Raw genomic sequence first — 25,734 nt, forward strand, 5'->3', positions numbered from 1 at the left:
GTTATTTTTTTCCTATTTTTTTCATTATTATTTATTATTGTATGTAGCTCTCCAGAGTCCAGAATACTGTTGACACGACAGACATAGCTCTCTCTGCGGAACCTGAACATAAGGACATTTTCTCTGAAATCCTCAGTGACCGACCCTGGTGTGTCTGACGCAGCCATGTCAGATGTACTGTCCCTTTAATGAAGAATCCGCCCACTAAGCATGTGACACAACAAGGAAGTTTACATGTAACGTTTCGTGTAGTTTTTCTGTGTAGGCACTTCCCTTTATCAAATATTGGATGTATCAACCTGCTCGGCTGGAATATTACGTATTCACGGCGGCGTAAAAAAAAAAAAATGAACAGGAAACAGCGTTAGCAGTCCTCCATGTGTTGTTGTAACGTTCATGTAACGTTTGGACAGTCCAACATGTTTGTACCTTTGTGTCTCGTGTTTCCTGCTCTGACGTTACTGTTTCCACGCGGACACGCGTCGCTGCCTCTCGTGATCAATACGTGGCCATTCAAGAATGCGACTGCTGCAGGTACGAGCGCGTGATCACGTTATTGTCTCCAAAGTTTCATTCAGGCTGCGGCTCAGTCACGTGACACTGCGTCAGTACAGCACACAGAGGGTCTGCACAGGGGGAACAAGTATTCACATCTTTACTTTAAGTAAATGTACCAACAACAAGCAAAAGTCCTCGAGTTGAGAGCGGATGGTGGGGTCAGGGTTTGATAGTGTGAAGCACTTTGTGTTACATAGTTTGTGTGAAAAGTGCTATATAAATAAAGTTTGATTGATTGATTGATTGATTGATTGATACTAAAAACTAAACTAAAAAAATGAGATTCAACATCATTACAGATTACAGATTGATAGAGGGATTCGTGGTTTTCACCAGGCACGAGTGGTATGAAAATTTGTAATCTGAAAAGTAACTAGTAACTAAAGGTGTCAGACAAGCGTAGTCAGGTGTAGAGAGGTTATCAGGTTGTATCAAACAGAAATACATTAGTACAGTGAGATTTTATTTCTTAAGTCTACTGGAGTAAATGTGTTTGTACTGTACGGGCCTTAAATATTTCACTGGACAGATCAGTCAGAAATCATGTAATATACTGCTTCATACTCTCCTGTATGCCGTACTCCAACCTTTTTTTATTTGAAACTGAAAACCTGCTGTATTGCTGTTTCTGTAGCACTGCGGAATGCTATTTTCTATCTTTTAATGGTTTCTGAAGATTCCTCTAAAGAGATGTCGACATAAAGATTTCTCTTTCTTCTTTCCCTCACAATGCCCGTTATTGATCCTCCCAGTCGAACAACAAATACATTGCACAAGCCATTTTGTATGGACGTAAACACCAGTACATTTATTTAAGTTTGCAGGGAAGAGGCTGGATATTACTTGTCCTCCTGTTTGTTCACAGGCTGATATGACCGTGTGTCTAATGGTCTTGTTAGTTGCAGAGCAGCAGTTAGCAGTAGTTTTCTAAGTGAGTCATGGCTGAGAGCAGTGTGTCCTTAGGTGACTCATCATACAGCGAACTCAGGCAAACTCGATGTACCTTCCATGATGTATGGAGGTGAAAAAAGCAAAACCTACACGCATACAATATTCTTCTTCTTGTAGTTAGAACATAATTAAATTGAAAAAAAGTGATGATGACTAGATTTAAATAGCTCTGATGTCTTCTTTTTTTCAGTATGTATGATTCATTTGCTCAACATCATGTCATGTTTAATTAGAATTCTGACTAAAGGAAATTAACTATTTAGATCATCAATTAGCTGTACAAGTCATTTTGTCATATGTGATAGTCAGTCAAACAAAAATCATTATAAGACATCACCTTTTCACTATTTTCTATTTTTTAGATTAATTGATAATAAAAAAAATTGGTAGTTGCAGCTAAAAGTGTTTATTTCTGTCTAATTCTGACAAATATTTATGACCGAAACATCCTAGAGACCGGTTTTCTGTCACCCGAGGACAGAGAGAGTGACACAGTGTGTATGTGTTGTACGAGTGGTGGAGTGCAATCCATGGCAGGCTCCATAACCAGCACTTTCAGGATTTTTCCCCTCACACTATTCTAAAATGCTTTTCCGCTGTATACTTCTGACTCCACTACAGCTTAACTGCATAAGTGTGCAAGATCAGAGTCGTAGATGGGGAAAGGAAATGGACAGATGCCACTACGGCTTCAAAGCTGCCATTGCCAGGTCTGCCTTCACTCCATTCGGTTTCTTTCAGGATGATACATTGGACATTTTCAAATATTTCAGCATTGCTTGTGACTTATCTGTCAAGTGGAGTTGCACCAGTTGCCTGGCTCAATATGAAAAAAAAAAAAAAGAACTGGTGTTCAAAACAAACACACAACGCATCAAACCTGAAGGTGATTAAAGTTCACTTAAAAATCTCAGGTTGATAGATCGATACCTTTTAATGTATCAGATGTACATCACTCCTTCTCCCTTAGGTGTGTATGAAAATGAAAAATGTACCCGGATATCTGTTCTGCGGGCAGATATTTAAAAGTGTAGTCTGTAAGTCACTACTATTGATCCGCCCATGCAGATCTCTTTTCCTTTGAGGGCTTACAGAGGCATCTGACAATAGCAGGCTAATCTCCTCTTCCATTCTGCTCCATTTCCTACGTGGAAAAGATTGTAATGCTGAGTCTAATATATATATATATATCGTATATAAAAAAAGAATTATATCCTGAGACATGAGCACTTACCAGAGATGGCAGATGAACAAAGTTTATAGATGGGTGAATCATAAATGATAAGAAGAGGAATTTGTTGTAGTATCCTGCTGAACACTGTGCAATGGTGTGAGAATTTAGTGGCAAGCTGGTGGCAGTGCTACCAGTTGGTATTTTGATCCCCCATGGGCACTTGGGGGATCAGTGACCAAATGCTTGTCAGTTCACATTCCCTGTTTATTAGGAATCCATCGCACAGGTCACCCCATGCATCCTCTGAACCTTTAACTCATCTGCCCAAATATATAAACTAGACAAAGAGCTTTAAGTGATTTTAGTTATTTACTCTACATATCACAGTCTCTCAGAAAGCACCAGTGAGTTTGGAGATTATTGTTGTTCAGCTTTTTTATGGAATGAAAAAAGATGACTTTATTGAACCCTAGTTCGACACAGATTTATTGCATATTACATATTACTCAGCCGATGCAATATCTAGTTTGCAAAATGTGTTTTGGTGTATCAGATCATTTACCATTAGCTGTCACAGTTGTTATAAAACAGGGTGTTAAACTGTGTCACAGTAAAGTTTCCTCAGAACAGGAAACAAACTTTCTTGCTTATCGTGGTTATGAATGTCAGATTGAGCCATATTTTATTTATTTAAATTTTTTTTCCAGTCAAATCTTGATGTTGCCTTCCCTCTCCTGAGAGGAGGTAAAAACTGTAATATCATTTGACTGTTGGAGGATGTTTACTTCCCATCCTTGGGTCGAGAATGTTTCACTGTTCTGTTTTGTTTCTGTAGCCTGGAGTACCTTGCAGTCTGGTGGCTCAGTGTTGGATGCGGTGGAGAAAGGCTGTGCCCGCTGTGAAACAGAGCAGTGTGATGGCAGCGTAGGCTATGGTGGGAGTCCAGATGAGTCTGGAGAGACCACGCTGGATGCCATGATCATGAACGGGTAAACCAGGGACACATGGACATATGGGATGATGCATAATTACAACTATTGGTCGTGGTTGGGGTTGAGGTTGGTGTGTCAAAGAAAAAGCACTATGTTAATATAGTGACTTATTATTATTATGATAATGAGGCAGTATTTAACAGCTGTTGTTTCGATCCAGCTGCCATTTGTGTAACTTAAAAGCAGCTGGGTTGAACAGTACAAGCCCATATTTATTTCATAAAACTTGTCCTTTAGCACTTTTGGCAAAAGCTTGGATCTCCAGCAATGACCTTAACCTCTTCTGCTATAAATGATCTGAGAAATGTTTTTTAGTAATTACACATATTTCATAGAAAATGACCTCGATCTTGACCACTCTAATTATGCACCTGCCGCTGTCACCATATTGTGCAAGTGTCTTACAGTTTGTGTCGGTGCTGTCATTGCATCTTTAACATTTACAGCAATAACCGGTTGACCTTTCCAGACAGCCTTTCTTTAATAAAGCACTAATTAAGATTCCCATTAGGATGTGAAGGCATGCCATTTATTAAGTCTTTTAAGTACAAACATTTACACACTCAGAAGTTATCGTGGGAGGCAAATGTCAGGTCATGACGACAGACAAAAGGCAAACAGCAAAGGTTTGTTATTTGCACAAATGTGCTCTGTAGAATGTTCCTCCTTCCATTATGCAGGGAAATTGACTTTTTTTTTTTCAGTTACATAGTCATGAATACATTGTGGGGAGAAGACAGTCTCCCACGCAGTATCCAATATAGCCGCATAAGAAATACGGTAGCTATCACCGGTACATTTTGACTGAGCACAAGAATTGAAACACCTCTACAGTTTGATGCAACAGCCCTGTAATAAATTAAAGCTCTGTGAAAATGTAAAAGCATGATGCTCAATTTTTGATATTGTGTCTCGGAGAATTTACTCAAATTGACTTTATTTTGTGTTGGATAAATATTTTAAAGGCGCTCTCTATAATGCAACTCATTACATCACCACCACAAACTATAGCCTCAAAAACTAAATTTGAGCAAAGAAGAACTAGTTTTTAGATTTTTTCACGCCCGATTGGCTTACATTTGGTTTCATTGCAATTAAAAATAATAATAATAATTGTGACAATGAAAATATAAACAGAACAGTGCATTATTGTAACTTTTATGGTTATTTTTTTCATTTTTAAAATGTTAGTATTGGCCCCAGGGCATCTTGACATTGTCAAATCTGGCCCTCTTTAAAAGAAGTTTGGACACCTCGTCATAAAATGTTTGCAAGGTTGATTTTTCTTAAAAGTTTGAAACCTGCATTGTTTGCACCCATGGCTGCGGTCTTCTTTTTTTTTTTTTTTGACCCGGAAGTATTTACGTGTCAGCCATGATAAGAGCTGTTCGAATTCTTTAAATGCCACAGGAAAGTGCTTCAGTGCCTCCTTTCTTATCTCCTTCAGCAGAGGATACACCGGACCATCCTTTACGAAAGGAAAGGAGATAACGCAATCCCACAAGTCCTTGCGGCAGGCATCTATAAAATCCATCAATTTATTTTAAAAAGTGTGATGCAGACTGCAGCAGAGAGAGAGGGAGCATATGAATATGGACAGAAGTGTTGACGCAATATAAAAACTTTTTGTGATCACGAAGCCCGATGTTACTCTGCAGCTCTGTGGTTTTTCAGTTAACAGACACGTCTCCTCTATGAAACCTGGTCTGTGTCCTCGCTGCGCTGCATTCTCATAAACTCTGATGAACTGTCCGGGGGTCGTCCAGCTGCTGTCTCTCCCTCTTCATCTGCAGTTCTCTGCATTAGTTCTGTGTTGACTGCGGAGCTATTTTGGCATACAGAGGTGTTCAAGTTTGCTGTCTGCAGTAGTGGAAAACATTCTCAAGTTGTAACTTTGTTTAACTTTTGAAGCAAGTGGCTTATATCACTTTATTATTTCAGTAACGTTGAAAACTAAGTTATGTCTTTCACCAGGTTGTCAATATTAACAGAAAAGATGTGCTTTTTGCAGTCCATCTTCCGAACACACAGAACCGAGTCAGGAATTATGTAGTCTAGTGTAAGTGCAGTCGGATTCTCTGGGCACCACGGACGTCTTTTGTTAAGTCCTGAAGATTTTTGCCTCACATCTTTCCTTGACCTCATGGCCTTTTGAAGGTCAAGGAAAAGTGGTTAGGAAAGAACATAAGAGGTAATTCTTTTTTGTCCACTGTCTGTTACAGGAATTTTAAAGAAAAACCCTTACTGTACATAAGGAGGATTGGATTCAAAGTATCAAAGTTTAAGTTGAATTTATTGTTCTTGTACAAGAGTAGCGTTTCACAGTGCAACACACTAAAGGGGTTACAGAGAAAAAGGCTCCCTGAGGAGCGTTAACAGTTGGTTCTTATACATTTTCCTAAAGATGGGCTGTCTCAACCCCTGTAAATTGTTAACAGACAATTTGCATATTTAACATCTAAACAGTTTTATTCAACATATCCCCTAATCAGTAGTCAGTATATCCCAATCTAGATGTCACCTCTCTGACCTGTCCCTAGGCCTCATTCTGTTCTGAAATCCCTCTATTTATACATTAACCTGAACTTTACCTTACCCTGCCAGTCTCAGGAAAACGGCAATAAAGGGAAGTGCCCTAAGGACATGTAATAAATAGGAACGAACATCGTATAAATTAAAACATCTAAATAGCTGTGTAACCCTGATTTTTATGACACAGTCCATGTTTGCTAGCAAGCAGTCTTCTTTATTTCTGCCTCTGCTGACTTATTACTTGACTCAATACTGCCACCAGTAGATCCGTAGAACTGTGTGACACTGTTTGCAGGGATGCATATTGTGCCACCTGTGTGAATGCCAGCGGCACCGTAGCACTGCTCAAGGTCAAAATCTCCACAGGGAACCTTTGAACAGATACTGCTTGTGTTCAGTAAACTAGTGCTAATTTTTCTGTGTATTCTTTGTGACCAGGGATACAATGGAGGTCGGTGCAGTTGCTGATCTGAAAAGAATCAAGAACGCCATCGGAGTAGCAAGAGCTGTGATGGAGAAAACAGATCACACACTGCTAGTAGGAGAGTCAGGTTTGTGTGAATCGATGACAACAAAAGTAAAAACATTTAATATGCTTCAATAATAATAATAATAATAATCATAATAATAATATAATAATAATAATAATATAATAAACATTTTAAATCAGTCAACTCAATTTACTGGCAACAGAGATCCAACACTTTCTCCAAGTTCTTTTTCAGAATCAGAATCAATTTTATTCGCTTGCAAGTTTACACCAACACAGAATACTGTGGCAGGATTGAGCAATCACAGAACACAAAATATGGAAAAGAAAAGATAAACTAGTATAGAAATGAAAATAAAAGGGGTAAAAATAGAGAATAGGGAGGGGAATGGATTGTACAGTACAGAAGTGCAAATCAGTGTCAAAAGTGTCATGTGCAGTTCAGTGCAATTGCTGGGCGGGGCGGGGGCGGGTTTTTTTTTTTGGGGGGGGGGGGGGGTTCTGAGTCTTGGCCCTGTTGAAAAGGACAATTGCAGAGGGGTAGAAGCTTTTCCCGTGGCGCGAGGTTTTGGTCCTGATGGACCGCAGCCTTCTGCCAGAGGGGAGCAGCTGGAGCAGAGAGTGTCCAGGGTGGGAGTTGTCGGCCACAATCTTCCTCACTCGCCTCATGGACCTCAAGGTGTGCAGGTCCTCGAGGGACGGCAGGTTGCAGCCTATGACCTTCTCAGCAGCTCGGATGATACACTGTAGTCTGCACTTGTCCTTGGCAGTGGCCGCAGCAAACCAGATGGCGATGGAGGAGGTGAGGATGGACTCAATGATGGCAGTGTAGAATTGCTCCATCATTGTCTTTGGCAGGTTGAATTTTTTCAGCTGCCGCAGGAAGTACATCCTCTGCTGTGCCTTCTTGATGAGTGAGCTGATGTTCAGCTCCCACTTGAGGTCCTGGGAGAGGATGGTGCCCAGGAAGCGGAAGGACTCCACCCTGTTGACCTGGGAGTCACACAGGGTGATGAGGGGGAGTGGGGCTAGATCCTTCCTGAAGTCAACAACCATCTCCACTGTCTTTAGAGCGTTTAGCTCCAGGTTGTTCTGGCCACACCAGGTCACCAGGTTGTCCACTTCCCACCTGTAGTCAGACTCATCCCCAGTGCAGTGTAGTTTGAAAAAGATAAATATAAATTAAGTTTTAAGGTTTTAATTTTCATTAGTTATCTTCCCTAGGAACTCTTCACATTAGGGCCTTTTAGCATTTTAGACACTTATATAATTTGTGGGGGTTTTCCCCAACACTTGAATAAGCTTTAATCCTTAGACCATAAACATCATCAGTTTGGATAAAATAGATCCCACACCAGGGAAATTCACTTGTTAGAGCAGCTCACATACACAAGGTGGATAAGAACATACTCATAAATGAGGAATATATAGAAGAAAATCAAAGATGATTGCATGGGTCAGAGCCATAAATAATGCCCCGGGCAAAAATAAAATAATTGTATAGCAGCTAAGTGTCCAGATATGAGAGCTTTTCATTTTTTCATGAAAGCAGTGAATGAGTGGAGGAGGAGGTGCACCACTCTGCAAATAATTGAAAGAAAACTGAAGACCAAATAAGTCCAAATTTTGCTTGAAATGTCAAGAAATTCTAAAAACGTATTGTATTATTTCCCAGAGAAATTCAATTCATTACCTCAAATACTCAACATAATTGAATCATTATTCTTTTGGGAATTATAAGGTCACTGCTGCTGTATTTGTCCCCTGTCACATGTCAGAGCTGTGAGCCCAAATGAGATGAGATTGCCTCCAGTTCATCCTTTGTTTGTGACCCTTTGTTTTCTAATAACCCAAGGTCAGCGTGGCCCAGAATGTGTAACCTGACCTCAAAGTATTACTTCTCTCTTTATAGCTTCTTTGTTTGCTGAAAACATGGGCTTCATCGCAGAAGACCTGACTACCAACAAATCTATGAATATTTTCTCTCAGTGGCTGAAGGGCAACTGCCAACCTAATTATCGAAAGGTGCGTGTGTGTGTATTAAAGTGTGTGTTATTCTCACTTGTGTTGGCTACAGGCATGCCGCTTCTAGAAGATTGATATTAAGCAGGGGAACTGACAGGCATACTAAAGTAGTTCACAAAAAGTCAGCCTTTGTGGTAGAGGTGATGCCCTACAGCGCTGGTTTATTCTTTAAAAGTAACCTGTTCACTTCCCCAATAATGCTTTAGAATCACCAGAATATTTTTTTTTTTTCCCTTTTAAGACAGCTGTTATTGTTCCAGAGACAGCACGCAGTGTCCTATTGATTGAATTTACACTTGAGGCCGTTCAGTACAATGATGACCACTGAGCAAAACTTGGTGTGAAGTGCCTCGTTCAAGGTCATCTAGTTGAGGAAGAGACAAAGCTCATCACTTTTGCCATCAAAGTTTTCCTCTGAAACTACTTGAGTTATTCATGACAAATTTACCAAAATTAGTTATACATCCACATATAAATACTGACAAATGATACAAAATAAAAAAGATGAGAGAACTAAGCATTAGCCTCCGTACATGCAAGTATTCAATATTTCCATTTGGCAGTGTTTTATATTTTTGTAGAATTTCAGAGTGGTGTGCCGGGTCACAGGAGAACAACTGTGCCTGAATTTTTTATAAATAAAGAGAATGTTTTCAAGGGTTTTACCTTCACCTTTATAAAATGGAATATAACAGACTTTGCTTTATTAATAATGCACAGGCTCTTTCATAGAGCAGAGTAGTTGATTCCAACTTAGGTTTATTGATGGCATGAAGGCCTTTAAGAAAGGTAATGCTGATACAGACACACGTTGTACAGAAAAAGACATTTGTTTTAACATGTTTACATATCATGGCTCCGAGTATATGTTCCGACTGCTAACTCTGATTTAAAAATTAGATTTTTTTTTCAAAGCAGAATTCCACTGTAACACCAGAGTAGAAGAATGAACTTTTCACACCTTCCTGCAGGTAAAGCTGGTAAACTCAGCCACTTATAAGAACCAAGGAGATTCCTTGAGGTAGCGAGACAGGGAAATTTTTTGTCAAACTACACTAGACTCAAGTACGGCAGATTGTCTGTCTCAGTAAAAACATATTTGACTGCTGAATGACACATTTTGGCTGCAGCAGGAATGTGCATGATGTTTTTTTTCACGATGGTTCAGTTACTGGAAACAAAATTTTGTGTTATGTTCCCAACAACACTACACTGTACTGTTTATATATAATTAAGTACCAAAACTTGGTGAAAATAGAACTTATATATGTGTATGAATCATCACAAATACCTGCAATCTACCATGCGTCTTGCTTAAGTGCTATTACAATAATTGAGTACAAAAATGATGGCATTATGCAAAGTCATGTTGTTTTGTTTCCTGTCAAAAGAATGTGTTTCCAGATCCTTCCAAGTCCTGTGGACCCTACAAGCCCAGGGCGACACTAAAACAGACCAAGAGGAAACGGCACGCTAATACGCACTCGCACGACACCATAGGTAGGTTTTATCTGTTAAAGAGAACGTGAAGTCAGCTCCCCTCAGGCATTTTTATTTTTTACAGTTTGGGTCTTAAGCACATGAGAGAGAGAGTTAAGCAGCATAGCATGCCCAAAAGAAACATTAGACAGACTTACTGAAGTAGAGGTTAGCAGGGAGCAATTGAGTTTTGAGGTCTTAAATTTGTGTTTCTGTTAAAATATCAAAACTAAAACAAAAATCCTTCCTGCCCCCTTTTTAATGTCATCTGAGCTAGACTTATGTATTGATCACGGTGCCTGCAGCTGCTAGGAATTTAATGTTATGTTTAAAAAAAAACCTTCAGCAATAGAAGCACTGCTTGGAGATTTTGATACCACTGCCTTCCTTTTTGCACCAGGGATGATTGCACTAGATCAAGACGGTCACGTGGCTGCTGGTACATCCACCAATGGACTAACTCACAAAGTTCCAGGGTATGTAGATTATGTATAAATGTATGATATAAAGTGTCAGACATGAGCGTTAAAATGTTTCTGTACTTTGGAGTAAGGGTGTTTGGAACATGTAACACTACTACTATTGAGTAATATCGATGTAACGATATTACTTTGTTACAACTTTTGGAAAAATTAGCTCCCAAAGGCCAAGAACGATTTTTTAACCATTTTTCATTCCAATGTGTAGGATTTAGTAGCACCTAGTGTTGAAGTTGCAGACTGCAACCATAAAACAAAAAGAAATAAAATAAAAAGGCAAAAGGCCATATCCAGATCAGTGTTTGGTTGGTCTGTTCTGAGCTACTGTAGAAGGGCTCATTTAAGACAACTAATGAAAACATACTAATGGACATTGTATTCCATTCTTGCCAATAAATACTCCTAAATCTTACACACTGGATCTTTAGGTTAAAATATGAGAGCTTCATAGTACAATAACTGTTATCAGAGTACTTCACAAGATCAAGGGATTTTTTTTTCCTCTGCTGGAGAGTACATGTACCTGAAGCAATGTTGTTCAAACCCTGGTCATGTCCCCGTCTTATAGTCGTGTTGGGGACTCTCCTATCGTTGGAGCAGGGGCCTATGCGGATAGCTCAGCTGGTGGTGCAGCTGCTACTGGAGATGGAGATGTCATGATGCGCTTTCTGCCGAGGTACTTCAACCATTATTATTGTCCTTTATATAAGTAAGAGTCCTACTTAATTAAAATGCCTTTCCGGTATTACCTTGGGCAATTGCTCTGCTACATAGAAGAAAATTACAGTCGCTATGCCATCAAATAGGAAATTTAAAAAGGAATGTCAAGCATATTCAGACCTACATTTTTCAGACTGAAAATAAAAGAATATGGATTCACTTATGCAAGTAAATGTTAAAAAAAAAAAAAAAAAAAAAAAAAAAAGGTTACCTGTCAGTCTGAGTGAATGCTTTTATATGGCTTATTCCTCAGTTCAATGTATATGAAAATAAGAACTTCTCTAACAGTGTTGAATTTAAAATTCTCAGAGAATTCCCTGATGAGATCTCAACTCCTTCATGCACCCTAACCAGGGTTTATTCCCCTGTCCACCTTTTTGAATAATAATACTATTACACGACTTTTCCTTGAAAGAAAAATTGTATTTCAGAGAAAATTGGCATGTGACACATGTAGTTTTTAAAACAGACAATTTTTGGTGTGAACCTCTTTCTGCAAGTGCAACAATAGCATTATAAAGAGCGGAGGCGTGACTACATTGGCCTCAAACTGTCATTTGTATATTCCACAGTAGAGGCGAGATTTCACTTAAGCTGCTGTTTGTTTCCAGGCTGTGAGAATATGGCAGTCTCAGAAGAGTATATTTTTTTAGATTTTTAAAAGATTTATTTTTCCAGGATAGTTTGGCGAGTACACAGGCTGTTTTGCACTAAACTTTTTATACAGAGTCAAACACAACCACACCTCAGGGCTACCTATTTCAATCACAGTTTTGACTCACTTTCTTAAACATTCATCAGTAGCACTTCACTAGTAGCAACATCTTCATGACAAATATAACCCCCAACAGTTTAGCATTTATTCTTATACCCACATGTTCCTATCTGTTACCTGTCCATGAGGCAGCAACACATCGTCACCACCAATGAGCCATTTTAAAGCTACATCTGTATGCTGTCATGGTACCATGGTCCTTTATTTTTCCTTTCATAAGAGATCACAGAGGTTCAACTGTAAAGTACTACTTTCCAAAAGAGGGGATTTTACTCGTTTGCCTACTGTCTTGTGCAGAAAATAACACTTATCATAGCTCGGTGTCTGTCTTCCAGCCTTATATTTAATTTTCTTGCCATCTACTAAGACTCTTCCCAGTGCCACCAGTGTAAACACTCCCCACAGTGCTCTGAGCACATTTTGGGCAGCAATGCTAACTGAGCTAAATAGCTAACAGCAGCTACATTAAGTTGAGGACATGAGAGGTAAAACATTTTCTCCATAAATAAAATTTGTGTAAAAATCTGTAACACAGTTGATGGTGTGTGCTGTAAACTGTTGAATTGAGTATGAGTCGCCCTTCTCGTGGGTCATCGTACCCAGACCTGGAAGTAACATAGTGCATAACAGGTGGACAGGGGCAGATTGGGAATGACAGGAGCCATAGACATATATACATAGACGCCGCATTGAGCGGGTTGGTCGTTGGTCGCGATACGTAAACGGCGCCGCCATATTGGTTCGGGCAGATCTGCCCGTAAACTAATACAAGGAAATGGACTGAACTTCATAAAGCGCCTTTCTACAAAGTTCTTCAAGTTAATGTCTCTTATACAACCATTCACGCACACACTAATATACCTGGGGAAACAAACAGGCACCAAAAACAATGTATGTAACTTTTAAAGTGATGATTATAAATGTTTACTCCTTATGTAAGCACCAAACCAACGTATGTATTTTTCTAATGCTGAGTGTTTACAGCTACTGTGTGTAACACTGTTACTGTGATGATAAATATTGAAATATTTATATTTAACATTTAATCTGTGTCTATAATAACCACATCCTGAAATGTAGATGAGACATGAGGGTTTTCTGAATAAAGAGCACACCCACCAAGATAGAGACAATGTCGATACCGAGATATAATACCGTATAATCGAATAGATATAAATCGACGAGTATACAGATATATATCATATCTATATATATAAACTATATCTATATATATATATAACATATAGCACACATATATATACATATATATCTATGTGTGTGTGTGTGTGTGTGTGTGTGTGTGTGTGTGTGTGTGTGTGTGTGTGTGTATGTACACGTTAGTGCTCTTTATTCAGAAAACCCTCATGTCACATCTACATTTCAGGATGTGGTTATTATAGACACAGATTAAATGTTAAATATAAATATTTCAATATTTATCATCACAGTAACAGTGTTACACACATTAGTAGCTGTAAACACTCAGCATTACAAAAATACATACGTTGGTTTGGTGCTTACATAAGGAGTAAACATTTATAATCATCACTTTAAAAGTTACATACGTTGTTTTTGGTGCCTGTTTGTTTCCCAGATATATTAGTATATGTGTGAATGGGTGTATAAGAGACATTAACTTGAAGAACTTTGTAGAAAGGCGCTTTATGAAGTTCAGTCCATTTCCTTGTATTAGTTTACGGGCAGATCTGCCCGAACCAATATGGCGGCGCCGTTTACGTACGATTCAGCGCTCAATGCGGTGTCTATGTATATATGTCTATGACAGGAGCACTGTTCGCCCGGTTAGAAGTCAGTGTAGCATGCTGCTAAAAAAGTTACATAATGTTCCTTTAAAATCCTTTTTGCAGGGGTCAGTTTTAGAATTACTTAGTGTTACTCATTGTTTTATACAGTTGAGCCTAATAGAGCTAAGGGCACTCATTACACAGTCATTAGCATTGTGGTGATGGTAAATTACTCCCCATTTTCTTATTTTACACACTTGTGAACACCTAAAGAGTTGTGTCATGACTCTCTTACATAGCATAAACTGGGGCTGGGAATATTGCCATTTTTAAATCATATAATCACTGTTTCTTGACATTATATTAGTTTCCATCACAATTATCCCACGTCATAATCACAAGCACGTCCCTATCATTATGCTGGTTGGTAGACATGACAGTACTTGTTAGTTTTGCCTCATGTGTACTGCCTGTAATCCTGCCAACAGTTACTTGGCCGTGGAGCTGATGAGGGCTGGGGCAGATCCCTCGGCAGCCTGCAAGACGGCCATTTCCAGAATCAAGAGGCATTACTCAGAATTCTTTGGAGCCATCATCTGTGCTAACACAACAGGCCATTATGGTGAGTTTCAAGGTTCATTGGTACAATGGCGGACTTCTAAGCTACTGCCAAAGCCACACACATGCAGAGTTGTTAACAAGCAGATGTACATGCAGAGACATATTGATAATGTGCAGTCTCTCTTTTTAATTTCTTTTGCTTTCAATTTCTACACACATTTCTGATTCACCTAAAAGTATATTAAACTTACCATAATGTTCTGAATAATGGACAATAATTGCTATAATCTCAACAGCTTCTTTTAAATCAGGGGTCTTAGGGGGTCCACCAATTTTTTTTGGCCTTTTCAAGCTTTATCCCTGACAGAGACAGCTGAAGAGTGACAGGAATGTGGGGAGAGAGCGAGAGACAGGGAATGACATGTGAGAAAGAGCCACAGGTCGGATTTGAACCCTGGGCTTCCACAGCAAGGACTGAGTCTTCCCACATAGGGTGGCTGCTCTACCATACTGAGCTAAACGCTGCCCCGTGTCTGCCAGTTTTTGTCATAATAATTGACAATTTTCACCAAAATAAATTTGTGAGAATTAAAAAAATACAACAAAAATGATAACGAGTAAACTGCAGGCATTAATATGCAATAAAAAAGCTACTTTTGACAAAAACTATTACTATTTATAAATTATTCCATTATGTCTTTTATCATAAATACATATAGGCTATATAGGGTGTTTGACTCGTGTTCAAGGGGACTGAAAAAGGTTGAAGACCCCTGTTTTAAATGATTAGATTATTATTATCATTATTATTATTATTATTACTACTGAGTTTAAACTTGCCTATAGAATTTCTGCAATTTGAGACATTAAAACAGTAACCTGACAATGCCAGATGATTTGTTACACAGAACTATGTGGGAAGTCATGATTGTTAACTGTTTGGAAAAGGACAGGAACATTAAAACATACGTGGTAGGTGACTGCATGAACCATCTGTCTATCACCGTCTATCACAGGTGAACTTCAACCAATCAGATCAACAGACCATATAACGCAGTCAAACTTACCCAAACCAGTCAGGAGCAGAGTGAAAACATCTTTTGCGTTGAACACATACCTTGAAGCTTGGCAAGGTGGAGTCCAGCTGCCTCTGACATTTAATGTAAAATCACAAATGTGTAACCAAAAGTAATCTAAACTTACCTACCTAGTACCAACAATGTGTATATATCAACAAATTACCCCGTATAACCATGCTACAGTAATACCATCATTAAAATATTTGACAGTGAAACCTTTTTGGGAGCATATTTATAGTAATGTGACTGGGAACATTGACGATGAGAATAACAGCATGTTTGCCTTTAAAGGCAATGTCACAATTTATTGTAATGTATTGGTATATGTGAATTTCTTTCAGAGGTGGTACAGCTGAATGAAACCATTAGACAACATTGATATTTTAATGCTAAATTAGTCAACTTATTGTTATTTTTTTACCATATAGTTAAGATGCCCGTTTCATTAAAGTTGCATTAAACTGTCTTCTGGTCTTAAGTTTGATATCCAGTCTCCACTGGAGCTCAGGCACAATCTGTTCCACCCAGTAATTGCTTTTGTTCTCATGACAACAGTGTGGCAGGTAAAGTACCATGCCATTTCTCTTTTGAGAAAGATACCCCGTGGAGTTTTGTTGTGAACAGACAAAAGTTATGTTTACATTCATTGTGTTTGTCCTTGAGGTCTCACAAATGTGCCGGATTGCATTTCCAAAGCTGTTTTTTATTAGATATTTTAAATCCAGTATTGTTTACATCAATGATTTCCACACAGTGCCCTGGTGTATGAATAATGCAGATGAACAGGTGTATTAAAGGGGATGTGATCACTTATTAGCATTTAAATGGCAGATCAGCAGTACAGATCACATCTTAATACCAGCATTAGATGGGACTTTCATGCAACGGGAGTAATTTTTTTTTGTTTTGTTTCACCTGTGACGTTGTAATTTTTCTCTTTTTTTTTTTTGAAGGTGCGGCTTGTAACAAAGTCCCCGGCTTCTCCCACTTCCACTACATGGTGTCAAACACAGAGTCAGACACACCACTCTTGAAATCTGTCGACTGCTTTTAAATGACGTATGATTTTGTGCGTCCCTTATATTCAGAAAATAATTCTTCATACAGTATTTTTATGTCTGATGTTTTTAATGAATAATTAAAATGTAATTAAAAAAGAAAACATTTGTGTAATTGTTGCTGCTTTCATTTGTTTATGTTCTTTATTGCATATTTCTTGTGAAAGCTTTGAAACATGAAAGAAAAAATGAACAGATGGACACAATAGGAGAGGATACAAATAAAATGCAAATAGACACTTGATAACATGCATTTTTTCCCCCATGTGAGGATAATAATGAGTTAGCGGGTCCCTTTCTATGTCTATCTAAGAATATAAAAATTACAGGGACCAGAGATTCACTGAGAAGTAATGCATTGTGAAAACACATTAACAGCCAGGCAGGATGGACACCGCTGGACCATTGTCTGCCCACTGGAAAAAGTCACACTGTTTACCCTTTTGAAAGCTGCAGGTGTAGAAATTGCGGCCATTGTTGGGTCCTAGTTTCAGAACTGTCCTCATTAAACAACGGTTCCCATGTTGACAAAAAGGGAAGTGCAAGTCAGCCCACTGCGACAGAAGAAGTTTTTATTAACTTAGTTGTAAACTTTTAGTTTTGGCATGTATAGCTGATGCTAACATATTACTATGCTTGTGGATAGGCTAAAACTAAATATATAATCTTTTTAAAATAATTAATTAAAAAGTTATTCATCTTGAAAGCTACATAATGCCATGGAGATAAGAGATCATTTTCACCTCAAAGAAGTTGCACTTGGTCTCTCTGGGAAGCGAGCAGGCGTAGAACTGTCGTCCCTTATTCTCCCCCTCCTTGTGGACCACTCTGAGGACAGCTGTGCGACGATGGGTTGCACAACAAGGGGCGCTGGGACTGGAAGAACTGGAGGAGCTGCGGCTTGTCGTATCTGTTTTATGTGTACTGACAGAAGTGAAGAAACAGTCTTATTAGTTTGAAATAAATTGAAAATAAAAACGCGAGTATACCTGTCACATCAACCCTTATTAGTGAGCAAACAACCTCCCCTTAACCGTGTGTGGTGATAGGTGTTGGTGAGAATTGTATTTGCATGGTATCCTACCACAGCTATTCATCAATCTGAGCTTCTTTAACAATGTTGCATTAAAAATTCCACAGTCAGATACTTTTTTTTCCCACTTATCTCCCTGAAGTTGCAAAAAACTTCTCTTATTATAAACTTATTCATGAATAGCCAAGCGAGAGATTCACTCACCGTGAGTTGGGGGTTCCATTTTGAGCATTGTTACTGGGAAAGGGACTGTGATCAATTCTCATTTTCTTGGATGGGTGACTGTAGGAGGCCAGTGATTCCCCATTGGAGAGCTCGGCACTTTGCCTCTGCCAGCCACCAGAGGCATAATTGGGGCTTGTTGTCCCTTGGCAGACGCTGTATTTATATAAACCTCGCTCTGCCGCCAAGGAATTCAAATGACTGCCGGCTGGGGAGAGTGGGGAGTTTACAGGCTTTGGCTTCTTGCTCAAGTCAGAGAAAACAAGGGTTGAAGTCCCGAATGCAGACCTCCAGTTGACTTTGAGCTCCTCTTGTGGCTTCTTGAAGGCAGTGCAGGGGTATTTAATCAAATCAGGAGTGAAGGGTGATGCTTCAGTGCTAATGTCGTCTTGGTGGACTGTGGAGATGGAGCCAGAGTGAGAAAAACTCATTTCATGTTCGGCAGCTGCACCTTATTCTGCTGCACTGGCTGCTCTCATAAAATGCAGCTTGTTGTTAGCTTTAAGAGGTTAGCTTGCCATAAAATTTACCAGTAATCACCAGACTGCTGCGCTGTGTCGTCAAATAAAATGTCACACAATCTGTTGTGCTGAAGATGCCCTCATGCAAAATTCTGTGAAATGAGCCCCCATATAATACAACTTTGAAAATGAATGCGTGTTTTCAGTACTGGTGAAGCACAATGTCTGACATTATCATTAAGTTGGAGCTGTAAATAATTAGTCCCCCTCCATCCCTCAAAAAACAACCATTAATGTGCAATACCCTTGAGCAAGGCACTTAACCCCCAGCTGTTTTAGTGGTGCAGCTCAGTGATCAACGGTAAAAGAGGTAATATCCATCTCGAGATGCAAATCATGATATTACTGAAAAGAACAAGTGTGCCTTCCCTGGAGTAATACATGTCCATTATTCATTTGCACATATTTTAAAAAGCAAAACATAAATGTGCAACCATCCAGTCAGTTCACAGTGCAGATGTACATTTGTAGATCTAGTGGATCCCATTATGCACAGCTGAGAACACTAATAAAACTCTGTGGTTACAAGTGCAGACTCTGGAAAAGGTAGTTTTCATATTTTAGTGTTTAATCATAAGGTTTGTGGCTTTTTATACTAGTCAACAGAAGAGATGTTTAATGTTAAAGGAAGAAAAATATCTCTACAAATTAAATTCATTTCAAATATAAAATATGTTTCCAGGCACTATAAACGTATCCAGCTGCCTGAAAATGCAGGTTTCTGTTCCGTCCAACGTGTCTTCTGTTTGGACTGAGAACATAATATCTTATCCTGCAGGAATCGATGCCAAAATGTATCGCTGACATATGATAGTCTGCAATTTGCCCATGCTTGGAAAGCTCAGCATAAAATGAGCCAAGAGCACATTGTAGGTATGATTCTCATGTAGCCATCTTTTTTTCTTTAAAAAAAAAAAAAAAAAAAAAAAAAAAAAAAAAGTGATTTATTTAAAATTTGGGGGGCTAATCCTAAATAAATAAATAATTAAAAAAATAATAAAATAAAACACACAACAAAACAAAGCAAACCATTCAACTGTGGTTTGGTGTTTGTAACAGAGAGATAGCGAAGCCGTTTCTTTCACACACTGCTGCCATAATGTATCTCAGGATAGTCAGAGGAAAATAGTCAACTGACACACTCACACACACTCATTAGTTGCACAACAGTGTGCTCTATGGACACACACGCGGCCCGCTTGACTGCAGTATCACTTCAACGGCTAGCTGTGTGCCTTGCTCAGAAGTACTTAAGCACTGATGGCAAACAGCAAAAATACAGCTACTATTATCTCATCTCTGGCTAACAAGGACATTCTGGCACCCCATTAAATTCAGCGAGTGTAGGAAAACATTTCACTCACCCTCGGGTCTTGGAGTGAGGCAGGCATCACAGGCTTTTGCTGCTGGCTGGTTGATGAGTGTGCACAGTTGACAGGCCCAGTCTTCTTCCTCCTTCTTAGCCACGTTATCATTGGTTCTCCCTTTGTGGGCCCAGCCAATCAGGCTGTTTCGGACCGGCAGCTTGCTGGATAAAAAGGAAACACGCGAGTGACAAGAGTGATCCTAATGAACCTTGTTACTAAAACAGGCTCACTAATTAATGAAATGTGTGCACTCATGCAAAAATAATGTTTGAGTGTAGAAACAGAATTCAGGGTGACTTACTATTTAGTAGGGTTACAAAATTCTGGGAATATTCAAGGTGGAAATTTTCCATGGGAATAAAATATTTAGGGATCATTTGCTCAGGCTGTATTTACCATTTCAAATGCGGATAGAAACAAACCTTGATTAATAAATTATTGATTAATTAAAACACTGAGATTTCTAAAATTCCAAGCTTGTGTTAAATTTCTAGAAAACTTCCTTGCAGGGAAATGTGACATAAATTACTATTTCAATACTTTTGTGTTTATGTGTTCAGCTGACAAATACTTTTAGAATAATTTACAATATGTACTCACATAGCATAAATTCCCTTGATTATATTACAAGCAATTAGTCTTTGGAAGTGTAAGTGCAACATGAGCAATAAACATAAATTATTCAACAGCGATTGTTATAACCCGATTACAGGAAATGCAGGGGAAGAGAAAACTTTAACTAGACAAACATTTGCAGTTCAAGCAGAGGATGAAGATATGCTAGAAGGCGATGCGTTTTATAGAAACGCTCTAAGCATACATGTTAGCGCCCTGACATGCAGCTCCGCTATGTCTGACAAGAAGGCAAATCTGCAATGCCAACAGTTATGGAGGAGGAAAGTAGCAATGGCTTTCGGGGAAACTTTCCTCACAGATTGCTTTATCAGCTGTGTAATGCGTTGTAAGGGCTTTAGGCTCTAACCCCTCGCAAAGCTTTGCTCAAACACAGCCCAGGAGGTGTTGAGCCTGTGCCCTGTCTGGCAAACACAGCCTTATATGCGCATTAATTTCCCCCCATAACACTTCCCACTCCCTGCCAAGCCCATCTGCCTGCAAAGATGGCCTCTCAGATTTCAACGAATGATCTAAAAGGCTCCAGAACTTTCTGTTAAGAGAAATGACACCTAGCTTTAATAATACTATGTATTAGATTCTAATTTGTTCTCCTGTGATTTTCTTTTTATACGTATAATATAAAAACTCTTGGAGGGAGCCTGAAATTAAGAATGTCATTGCTTGTAACTGTTGTGCATAATAAAAAATCTGCACTATTACAATAAAATCATCAAAATGTATTAAGAAGAATTAGAAGTCTATAAAAATATTTGATCCTATATTTTATTTGGAAACATTTATTAAGCATCATCTAGTGAATTCTTAAAAAGCAATTACAGTATATGTCATGGAGGCCAAACAATATTCATTTATAGTTAGTCGAGAACGTTAGAATTGAGATACACACTGTGCCTTCTTTACACTGAACAAGAGGCATGATAAAAAAAGTGTTGTTGTAGCCTTGTAGCTTTGCACTAATGTCCCCAGTATCTGAAATATCAAACATTTTTGAGCAAGACTCAGACCAAACATGAAACAGTCTTTCAAGAATGCAAGACGGTATCTTTTCAGTCAAAGTGTCTCCTAGACGACAGACTGTGATGACATGAAAGCACTGGCCGCACTGGGGACGCTTGTAGACTTTGTAATGTTTGTAGAGCGGAGAGCCAGATTTACGACACTGATAGAGATGAGGAAGGCAGACAAGAGTGAATAAAAAGACGTGGATAAAGAGACCAAGAAAAACATCACTTTCCTTTACTTGTCTATTTGGCATGGACATGAATATTTGTTTTATCTATTTGTTCTATTCTCTTGGCAGTGAGGCTTTGACTTTTGCTCTGCTTCCTCAGCAATACAGGATTTTAAGTTAATTCATTATTCTAAGTCAAAATGAAGTCTGAATAAGTCTAAATGAAGTGTCAGCTAAATACCTAAATGTGTATCGATCTGAACGTGCAATACAGACCTAAGACTACCACCAAAACTATTTAATACACTTGTTTCTTCTCTGTTGAAGTACAAGCGTCTAACCTTATAAAACAGAAGAGTGAAGTCACGCGTCATCTTCACCAAGTGATGGATCTGTTCGTGTGTCAGCTGCTGAACCTGAGATTGAAGCGGCACAGTTAGTTACAGTTCACAGCCAGAGAGTGAATAAACCTTATTTGTATAGCTCTTCATTTCAAAAGTGAGGCGAAGGGCGCTTCACAGTCAGCAAATCAATAATACAAGCAAATAAACAATAAAAACACCAGACCGACATGGGTGAAAAACTGGATTTAGAATGATGCAATGGAGAAGAATTACATACAATGTATACCCAACACTTGCAGCATAGGCAGCAAGGACCTGACTCTTGCTCACACAGCGTATAAAAATGAAAAAAATTATTTTTAAAAAAAAGCACACACCACTTGTAGCTCTTTCAGGACACCTAGGGGCTCGATAATAGAGGAGAGGCTCATAAAGATTCAGTGGTCCCAGAAGAAAGGGGGCAAAAGCCCTAGATTAATGTTTTGGTCCAGTGTTCTATATTCTTACACCCCATCTAATACTTTCTAAAGGGGAGCAGACCAATGCCCCTGGTAATAGCAGAGAAATTGAAGTATTCATGCTGCAAAGCGTCTCTGAGTGGCAGAGTACAGGTCACTCCAAAAAAAAAAAAAAAAAAAAAAAAAAAAAAAATCACATTTGTCTTCTATAGTTTGCTTATTGAAAATATTCCAAGAGTAATGTGAAGCATTGGACCACATTTTAGATCAGGATACAAAGTATTTGAGTGATGTGTTATATCATTTATAATGTGTTATAAATCAGAGGAAAACCACTATTTGAGTCTCCAATATATAAACATTCATTAAAATAAATGAAAAACATTTCCACTTCCAAACTGCACCGGGGGGGAAGGCATATCTCTGCCGCAATGCGCTTGTTTGTCTTTTCTCCGTTTCACCTTCCTCATTGCAATGCATCACTCAATAATACCAGAGCTTAAACTTTTCCTCTCGGAGAGTTGTCTTGCATTTTTACCCTCTTTTTTTGTTCCTCTGCTGAACACAATCCATCATCTTTTCCATACCTTCACGGCTGGGTGGAGGCCCGAGTCAAACAGGGCTTCGTTTTTAATGATGTTGCCGACTCCCGGCATGACGGCCTGGTCTAGGAGAACGTCACAAAGCATCCTGCTACTTTGGCTCCTCACTGCCTCCTCAGAGCGAGAGAAGCTGAACTTGGGCGAGCACACATCCAGACTCTCCATAGCCCTTACCCTTTGCTCACAGTCCTCCGTCAACCTGTGAGCACACACTTTTAAAAGTACTGGAAGAATTTAGAAAAATGCATGGCTGCTGCCACAAGGTCAACTGGTGCATTTCTTTTAGATTATACATTTCAGAATTGTTTCTTTCGTATATTCTGTCTCAGTTTGTTTGTTAGGAGATAGGACAGCATAGGTGAAATTTTCAGACGGTAGAAATAAATGTCTGTCTGGCTACTGAACAGTACACCGGGACCTTAGAGTCAATGAACAGGACAAATGTCGAGCCAAAAAGGCTGTGTTTTTCATGCAACAATAGCCACCATCTTCAGATACAGCCTAATGTAGGACATACTCACTGAATGAGACTCATACCCCAAGGTGAACCTGTGTCACCTCAATCTATCTAGGCTATGCTGGTGTCCCCGTTACCTTATTTCCACAGTGCTGTCAAAGAAGCACACAATGTCGTTAGTCAGGCGTATTTCCAGCACTGGTATGGAGCTACTCTTATCCTTCCTCTCAGCTGGGTTCATACGCATTGATCCATTCATACCGAAGTGGACTCTAAACAGATGTGAGAGCAGAAGAAAAGATTAATTTAAACACAGCAGGAGTCTGAATATATGCGACTTGACAACAAAAGGACAGAAAGGTGATTAGAAACTGTGCTGTGTAACAGAAACGTCACAAGGTTCAGCTTGTGTGTGTGTCTATCGATAGTCATATGATCTCTGAAGTGCCCACATGCAAGGCACTAACAACAGGTACAAATGTTAGTGCCTTGCTTAACTTTTTAATGATTAAAATAACAAAATCTATGTCATCTACTAAAATTACACTGTTTATACAGTTGTCTAAATATCATATCAAAAGTTGCAGATCAATGACTGATTTTTGGCCATACTGCATTTTTTACATTTCATATTCCTTGCATCGTTTGATGTTGTCTGTTATTTCTTTTCATAACCAGTTTGTATCTTCTTCGACTTCTCATCTATGTCCATCTGTTGACACAGATAAGAAGGACAAATAGAGTTTTATCAGTGTTGGCCACATCTTCTTACAATCAAGGATGAAAAAAACAAAACGAAGAGCTCATTTTGTTTTTTTTTTGGCTTTGGTTTATTTCCGCTATCCTCCTACAGACAAACACAAACACATACATTTGGCAAATGAAGTGAGAAGACTGAGAAGAAAAAAAAATGCTTACAAATGCCTGCTTCAAGTGTTAACAGGCACTGCACCAAGTTTTGTGCCTCACCAGATTGTGTAACCCAATTAGGCGTCTCAGTTGTACTGCTGTCGCAAACATCACGTGTACGTATAAACATTTTCATCACGTACATCACATACTGTTTGTGATTTAGATTTTATTTTGATAGAGCGGCTGTTAGCAATAATTTTGTTTTGATATCCGTGATAAGTAAAACTGTAGTTTAGATGACTGCTACACATTTGTGTCAGGAACTCATTCTCACCAAAGCTGTCGGTTCACAGGCTTAGTTTCACCGAATGACACACTCTGTTTAGTAACAGCTATCAAAATAAAATACGTATGATTAAAAACGTCAGTAACATTAGTAATCCTAACTAGTTCACATAACCTAAAAACTAAGTTAATTTTATATGTAATATACACACACATATACATACACACACACACACACACACATATATATATATATATAATATTAATATTATATAAATAATTTCCCCCTGGGATTATTAAAGTATTTCTGATTCTGATATATACACACACACACACACACTGCTGTCTGAGTAGTGTCCGGATAATTTAAAATTACCTTAACGCTCTTGGACCAAAGTACATGAAGAGCTCCTTGCCCACAGTTTCAACACCGGTGTACTGACAGCCACACAAACCGTGCAGGGCATTTCCCTCCGAGTTGTTTCTCTGTAAACAGACACACTTGTTAGAGCTCGTTACACCAGCTTTGAAAGCTCGCAGAAACTAGTGGGAGCTGTCTTTGTGTTTGTACCACTGACAGTATAAAGAGGAACAAGGTAAAAGTCCACTATACGTTGTTTTGCTGCGTAGACGAACACAAACACAGACATACCGCCGAAGTTATCAAAGTGCCTCTCATCTCTTTCACTCTCTGTCCTTTCTGGACCTTTGAACGGACTTTCTCTCCGTTTAATGTGCACCCTGGACCTTCAACCATTTCGAAAAAGCAGACTTTGAAGGCCAAGTCTTGTTCAGTTGTACAGCAGCCGACCTGTTAGCTAACTACAAAGTTTGTTGTCTTGATTCCCCGCCACACGGTTTAATTTTGCGCATGCGCGGTACGGGTTGTGTCCGGAAACGGGTGTTGCATAAATAAAACCGGCAAAAAGGCGTTCGTATATTAATTCACCTGTTTATCTTTAATTAAGTGGTGCATACTTAATCAACTTTCCCTCGATCTGATTCCATTTAAATTAACAGTGAACAACACTGCACAGATGGCTTATAAATAATGTTATGATTTACGTAGCCTGCGTATATCCTGTATTTCCCTTCAAGCAGAATCATTCATTTATTCTTTAGCCATCATCAAAAACAAAACTGACTTTATTTTTCAGAATTATTCTTT

At 38.8% G+C, this 25,734-nt stretch overlaps 2 protein-coding genes across 2 annotated transcripts; one reads left to right on the forward strand and one right to left on the reverse strand.

Moving 5' to 3' along the window:
* The first annotated feature begins 212 nt into the window (after positions 1–212).
* aga (aspartylglucosaminidase) lies at positions 213–16,708 on the forward strand. The gene is made up of 9 exons (XM_027281763.1): positions 213–534; positions 3,519–3,672; positions 6,646–6,758; positions 8,610–8,722; positions 10,114–10,222; positions 10,602–10,677; positions 11,249–11,356; positions 14,409–14,542; positions 16,514–16,708. Exons 1-9 carry the CDS (start codon positions 378–380, stop codon positions 16,612–16,614), a joined length of 1,065 nt encoding a protein of 354 aa, XP_027137564.1. The 5' UTR covers positions 213–377; the 3' UTR covers positions 16,615–16,708.
* Positions 16,670–25,458, reverse strand: neil3 (nei-like DNA glycosylase 3). Its single transcript, XM_027281767.1, has 10 exons — positions 25,219–25,458; positions 24,943–25,052; positions 23,567–23,701; positions 22,958–23,171; positions 21,910–21,984; positions 21,396–21,556; positions 19,759–19,922; positions 17,856–18,270; positions 17,362–17,542; positions 16,670–17,172 (listed from the first exon to the last, which is right to left on the reverse strand). The coding sequence occupies exons 1-10, from the start codon at positions 25,321–25,323 to the stop codon at positions 16,990–16,992; spliced, it is 1,743 nt and encodes a 580-aa protein (XP_027137568.1). The 5' UTR covers positions 25,324–25,458; the 3' UTR covers positions 16,670–16,989.
* Between the last annotated feature and the right edge of the window lie 276 nt (positions 25,459–25,734).

This window comes from Larimichthys crocea, chromosome I (assembly GCF_000972845.2).
Source record: "Larimichthys crocea isolate SSNF chromosome I, L_crocea_2.0, whole genome shotgun sequence".
In the NCBI taxonomy this organism is placed as follows: Eukaryota; Metazoa; Chordata; class Actinopteri; family Sciaenidae; genus Larimichthys; species Larimichthys crocea.